Source organism: Clytia hemisphaerica, unplaced genomic scaffold (genome assembly GCF_902728285.1).
Source record: "Clytia hemisphaerica strain Z4C2 unplaced genomic scaffold, Clytia hemisphaerica genome assembly, whole genome shotgun sequence".
Taxonomy (NCBI): domain Eukaryota; kingdom Metazoa; phylum Cnidaria; class Hydrozoa; order Leptothecata; family Clytiidae; genus Clytia; species Clytia hemisphaerica.
In genome coordinates this window covers 445887-452077 of record NW_027103537.1, presented here as the reverse complement: position 1 = coordinate 452077, position 6191 = coordinate 445887, and the positions used below count along the sequence as shown (strand labels likewise).

General features: G+C 35.9%; 1 protein-coding gene across 1 annotated transcript in view; it reads right to left on the bottom strand.

Annotated features, from left to right (window-relative positions):
- Positions 1–2083: 2083 nt before the first annotated feature.
- The window catches only part of LOC136799986 (contactin-2-like), a 61026-nt gene continuing 56918 nt past the window's right edge, over positions 2084–6191 (bottom strand). The window contains exons 22-24 of the mRNA XM_067056610.1: positions 5249–5392; positions 2735–2945; positions 2084–2471 (exon numbers count right to left, since the gene is read on the bottom strand). Coding sequence (XP_066912711.1) covers positions 2177–2471; positions 2735–2945; positions 5249–5392 — 650 coding nt within the window. The 3' untranslated portion in view covers positions 2084–2176. The remainder of the gene's footprint in view (positions 2472–2734; positions 2946–5248; positions 5393–6191) is intronic.

The following is a 6191-nucleotide window of genomic DNA, read 5'->3' as shown; positions in this document are numbered from 1 at the left end:
TAAAAAAAAAATTTAAGTAGAAAGAGATTAGAGTGGGCCTCTTTGCACCACCCCCCCCACCCAACCCTAAGATGCTCGGAGGGTAAACTTCACCATAGACACCTTTTCGACCGTAGTCGCGCGGTCACACGCGTGCCACTTTATTATTTAATTATCCCCCTAAAGTCGATCCAATCCTTTTTTGCACCTTTTTCTATTGTCTATAGGTGCGAAAAAAGACTGGGACTGAAATATCATATTTCCAAAAGTTGGAAATATCTCGAAAAAATGATATCTTTTATATAATAATATTTTCCACGAGAACAAAAATTGGAGTATAGTTTTCCACTGGGAACGGTATTTTGGCCAATTTTTCCAGTGGGAAGGAGTCCCAGTGAGTCTGGTAAGAAAGAGGTGTATCCACTGTTTTATTTGGATTACCTTTAGAGTGATTATGTGTCATCGTGGAGTAATCAGAACCTTGCTGGAAATCTAAGGTCAAAGGTCACTTTGGCTACGAATATCTTTGACGCAAATAAAATATATTGGTACTCTTGTCTGTCTAGACTTTCGGAAAGAGAATTCCTATATATAAATGGATATATGGTAAGAATCCAGGAATATCGCCCCAGACACTATATTTATACATTTTTCTATAAATACGTTTTGAAGTTAATGTTTCCCATCATATGAAATACTCCTCAAATGCAAAGGTAAATAGGATTCGTATTTCTTTTGATTCCCTTTATTATTAATCTCGCATAGCGAAAATATTACGATAGGCTTTGTGTGGAAAAAATCAAGACTTCACAGTCATTCTTAATTGTACATCACTCGAAAACCTTCAAAAATTACCAAAAGTCTACCCTATCAGATCAGATACACATCTTGAAAATCAGTAAATCTAAGACCTGTCATGTTCTTAACATTTTGGCCATGGAAACCTTATGCTCTTATATAGTTTGTTCTATTATAAGAAAACGTGTAAGCGTCTTCAGGGACGTGCCAATATCATTGAGTTTCAAGCCCGAAGGGCTAGAGGTCAATCTCTAACCTTTCTCAGGCAAGAAAAATTGAAGCCTTAAAATATGCGCCGTATTTTTGATGACGGATTGAATCTAGCAATTCCTTTGTTTTCGAGTGATATATTTTTCGAAATTAAGCGGTAAATTTTAGTTTCAATCTGTCATTTGTGTAAAAACCAGGCGGGTCGCTCAAGGCCGCGCAACTTTGGTAGGATTTTCTGGCTTCAAATCCTACCAAAGAGATTGACCTCTAGCCCTTCGGGCTTGAAACTCAATGGCCAATATGTCGTAAAAAGACAAAGAGGACCAATTTATCAAAGTGTTAGAATGTCTATTGCACTAATTACTCTGCAAGTAGAAGAAATTTTTGTCTTACCATATTTTTTTCCCACTGTTTAAAAAGCCAGTCAGTAAAATGGATATATTTGGAGGGTGAGAAAATTGACCTACACTCCTTTTGTTTTATAGCTTTTTTCACATGTACGTAAAATTTTACTTAAGACCTTGAAGGGTGGGGAATTTCCCTAAGCTTACGTAGTGTTTTAAGGTCTTAGGTAGAGTTTGCTTACGTTCAAAAAGTTTTTAACGGAAGCAAAAGTCACGTAAGGCCCTCTTAATCAACAAAAACTCTACATAATGTCGGGGAAATTCCCAAAAAGACAGCCTTACGAACGATTATCCGTAAGGTCTAAAAGTATTTGTATTGGAAAAGTGTTTTTTTTAAGCTAAATAAAAGTTAGGAATTTACAGAAAATTTCATGGCAAAAGCATTATTATTTCAAAAGCTATTACCAATAATTTGACCACAGAACAGAAACAGCCCCCCCCCCACCTAGGCTGAATAGGGTTAAGAACAATGCTGAGCCTAAAATTACTCAATTTCAAGCAATTTAGGAGTTAAATTAGTGAAATTGGCTATAACGCTTAAAAAATTTGAGGCTCAAAGTATCAAAAAAATAAGAACAGCCGAGCCTCAGCAAAATTTTACTTGTTCTTCAAGCTTAAAGATTTTTATCAGAAGAGCGTATCACTTTTATAGTTAGACCCCTGGTTAAAAAGATAATTCAAAGTGGAATATATTCACCAAAATTATTCTTGACCAATCCAAAAAAAAAAGTTCTAAAAAATACTATAAATTTGGAAAAAAAAAATACTTTTCTCCCTTAAAGCGATTAAAATAAGTGATATTTTGTTTCATCATCAGATAATGAATAAACCGATTTCCCCGATTTGACAGTTGATTCACTAGTATATGATTCCGAATCGGAAATACTATCATCCGATCGGGAAGAAATTGATGATCGGGTTTCGGAAGATGATGACGATGCCGGACGTTTTTTAACGATGGATTGTTGCGATCGGTTACGTGTGTTCTCGGTAAAACGAGAATTGTCGGTCAATCGGGATTGGAGAGATTGATTTCGGGATTGATAAGCGGGAGGATTATGAAGTTGAACACTGGAAATTCTAAAATACAAAAAATAAAAGCAGAATTTCGAATAATGAGAAATGTTTTTTATAAATTTTCTGATAATAACTGATTTTTTATTTTTATTTCTCCAAATGCAACTACATTTTGAGTGCATTTTCCAGCAATCTTGGACTTAAATTTTCAAAATGGTTAGACTGCCAACTTTATGACGATTAATTCACAATTGGAATCAGCAGGGCTAAAAATGAACCGTCTAAGCTAGAGCTGAAGGGACTTTATAAAGTATCATACTCCTCACCCTGTATTGTAACCGTTTGTATGTCCCCCGAATGTTGTTACTGATGTTGTATCACCGTTCGATGTAACATAACTATCCACTTTCTTCGTTGCTAAGGTAACCGGGGCCACCCCACTGTCAAAATGACCATCGTGCTGGTCAGATTCCGGATGTTCGATCAACGGTGATAAATCGCGACGCGAACTGTAAAGTGTCTTCCAACTTTTTTCCTCTGTGAATAAATATAATATATGAAGAAAGAAGAATAAGGATTTCTGTTCAGCTGTCTTCTTTCAAGAGATGGGGTGGCAGAGAAGGTTATACATTTCGTCTTTTTCAGCACTGCGTACTTACTTATTTCCCTAGTTTTGTTCGAATTAGAAATAAGGTGGCAACCATTGACCTGTATATACCCTGGACCAAGTTTCTCAATCCAGGCCAAGCAAAATCTTTGATCGGAGTTTTTTTGAAAAGTACCCTAATGGCGGCACTACTCGATAGCGGTGTAAATACATCGAGAGCGCTAGATTTACTTTCCCTCGAAAACTTTTAATGATGTAGCGCCGTTAGACGTTAATTTTTAACACTGTAATGGCTTCTTTACGGGTACCAATTCAAAAAATTTCTTTTCTCACTGAAGATGATTTTGACTAGTTAAACGTGATAATGAAGATGATTTTGACTAGTTAAACGTGATAAATGATTCGTAAGAGGTTAGGAAAACCAAGGAACTTGGGAAAATTGTGAATCGGAAGAGGAGGTGCAGTTTGATGGTCGGTGTATCTCATAGACAAGACTACACGTATACCTCAATGACAGTGAGGGAAGGTTTTATAGAAACAATTACCAAGATGAATTGTAATTGTAAAATACAGTGGAGTTTCCATATTTCGAACCTATACAACTTGAATGTCTCCTTTTAACTCGAACAGGTTTTATGGCCCTTTCAGTTAATAATAATACAATAATGACCGGTTATTGAGGGCTTTACTGAGAAATATTGCCCGAGGTCAAGTAACGACCGATCTTGCAAGGTTGTTGCGTTGACCGAGGGCAATATTTTCAGTACAGCCCGAAAAAAAAACGGTCATTATTGTATTTGTTAACCGTTTCCTTCAGCTTCGATTGATTTTTAGCGCTTGATCCAGGAAAAATAGCGAAATAAAGCGAAAAAAACAAGCGAAAAGAGATAAAAATTATTATAATTTCTGACGTCAGAAATAAAAAACGAGAGAAATGATGTGAACGCATTGTTCATTTTCCTTTGAAAAAGAGACGTCACAATGAATTTTCCTAACGACGGGCAACTCTGGACAATGAAGGCCCGTCGTCATGCGAAAAGAACAAATTGCATTGTGCAAAAAGTCGTGTAGCCCGCTTCAAAAAAAAGTAACTGTTTAATAATGCCTTGTAAACCTCACTCCATATCTCGAAATTTCAATAATTCGAACAAATCTGTGTTCCCCGTGCGTGTTCGAGCTATGGAGACTCTAATGTAGCACTAAAATTTCTGGAGAGCATATCACTAAAAACCGGGATTTTCATTCCGTTTCTTTGTGAGTTCCACTTTGATGATTTTCGAAAAATAGAAGCCTTTCAAGTGTATTTCCGCAAATTTGGATATAATTTGGATGATAATTACCACCGCAGGGAGCCTAAGGCGACCGAGGATGGCATTCATAGCTTCACGCATAAGGAAGTTGGGCAAACATCTCATAATTTTGCGCGCGTTTTTCAGTATTTTAGTTCCGCTTAACGGTAGCATTCTTATCTTACGGTCTCTCTATTGTTTTATCATCATCAAAAAGACTTTTTCTTATCCCTGGAGAGTTAATGAATCTAAGGAAATTCCCTTTTCTGGGAAATTCCCTTTTTATACCACAAGTAGTTAACAAGCCCTCTTCATAGGTTAAAAATATTACTCCACTCAAAGTATTCAAACAGTTATGTTGCTAAACGTGTACATTAGCATAATAACATATGAAGAGCAGTATCTTCAGATATACGCTCTTTATAGGAAAAACCAGTAAGTCATATGATTCTGGCTGGGCTGCTCTTAATTTTATATGAGTTTTTCAGGCTTAAATATCAATATTAATGAAAATAGAAACCTGTACTTCTCAGTAATTTCTGAAATCTGAGGCTCAGATTTTATTTGTTCTTAGGTTTTGGCCAAATTTCAGCCTCGTATTCTTATGAAATTGTTTTTATAAAAAACGTGTAAGACAAGGCAAGGATGTCAATCTAAGGAGACTGTAAATCACTCCCTTGACACATTTGTTAGCATTTGAAAGAATTTTGTCTCAGATGAGAGGTCACTCTTAACAAAAATTACTGTAGGGCTAAGATCATTCCTTTTGAACGCAAATTCAACTCTATGTGTTCGTTTTGCTGTGGTTGCACCTTAATGAAAGTTATGGCTAGTTTAGATATAATTTGCAAAATTGGAATAAACGTAGAACAAAAATCCGTGGCGACTAGTATAGGCTACAAAATTTTTCACTCCTCGAATTTTACGGACCCGAATGTACTTACTTTTGTGAGTGCTAACATAGTTGTTGCTTCTGAGCAATGCGAAAAGAGTAGCGAAGAATATGATGAGGAATAGACCAAGTTGAGAGATGATAATGAACCAATATTTCCCCCACCATTCTGTAGGCGATGAATGAGCGTTGAACTCTAAAAGAAAGAGAAATGTAGAAAAATTCGTTATTTAAAAAAATGTAAAAATTCGATCGAAATTTTGTGCGTGACAGAAGTAAACAGAATTGATAGAACTTGACCATAGTGAGTTTTTGATATCTGCCATGAATAAAACACCCCTGTCTCAGTGCCCCGGTGGCATGGTTTCAGTACATGATTTTTTTCAGTACATGGTTTCAGTACATGATTTTTTCCTACGTCACTGCAGTAATCAAATTTTTATTGCACTCATTTGTAATCATCCTAAATGGCTTGGGAATTCAAGAACTGTTTTTTATTGTCGCTGTCTTTATTCAATTTATATCTCAATTCACAAATGAGTGCAATAAAAATTTGATTACTGCAGTGACGTAGGAAAAAATCATGTACTGAAACCATGTACTGAAAAAAATCATGTACTGAAACCATGCCACCGGGGCACTGAGACAGGGGTGTAATAAAATGTAGTTTTCTGCTTGGTGTAATCAACAAAACTATGGCATGTTATACATTTTCTGTTAGGCCAACTATTCCTGAAACTGAAAATTAAGACTTTTGCGAAGAAGAGTATTTCAACCTTTTAGGACCTTATTCTCGGCGAAGAAAAAATATTTTGAAACTCTTTTTGCGTTAGATGGTGTATCTTTAACCATAGAGGTATAAAGAAAGACAGGAGATGAATTTGTCGGTAATTGGTCGTTAAAGTCTTTTGATTTCTTTTATGTAATAAATCAAAAGAAATTCTAGGCTCGCCCGATGAAATACGACTTTTTAGTAGAACTCAAGTTTGCTCTGA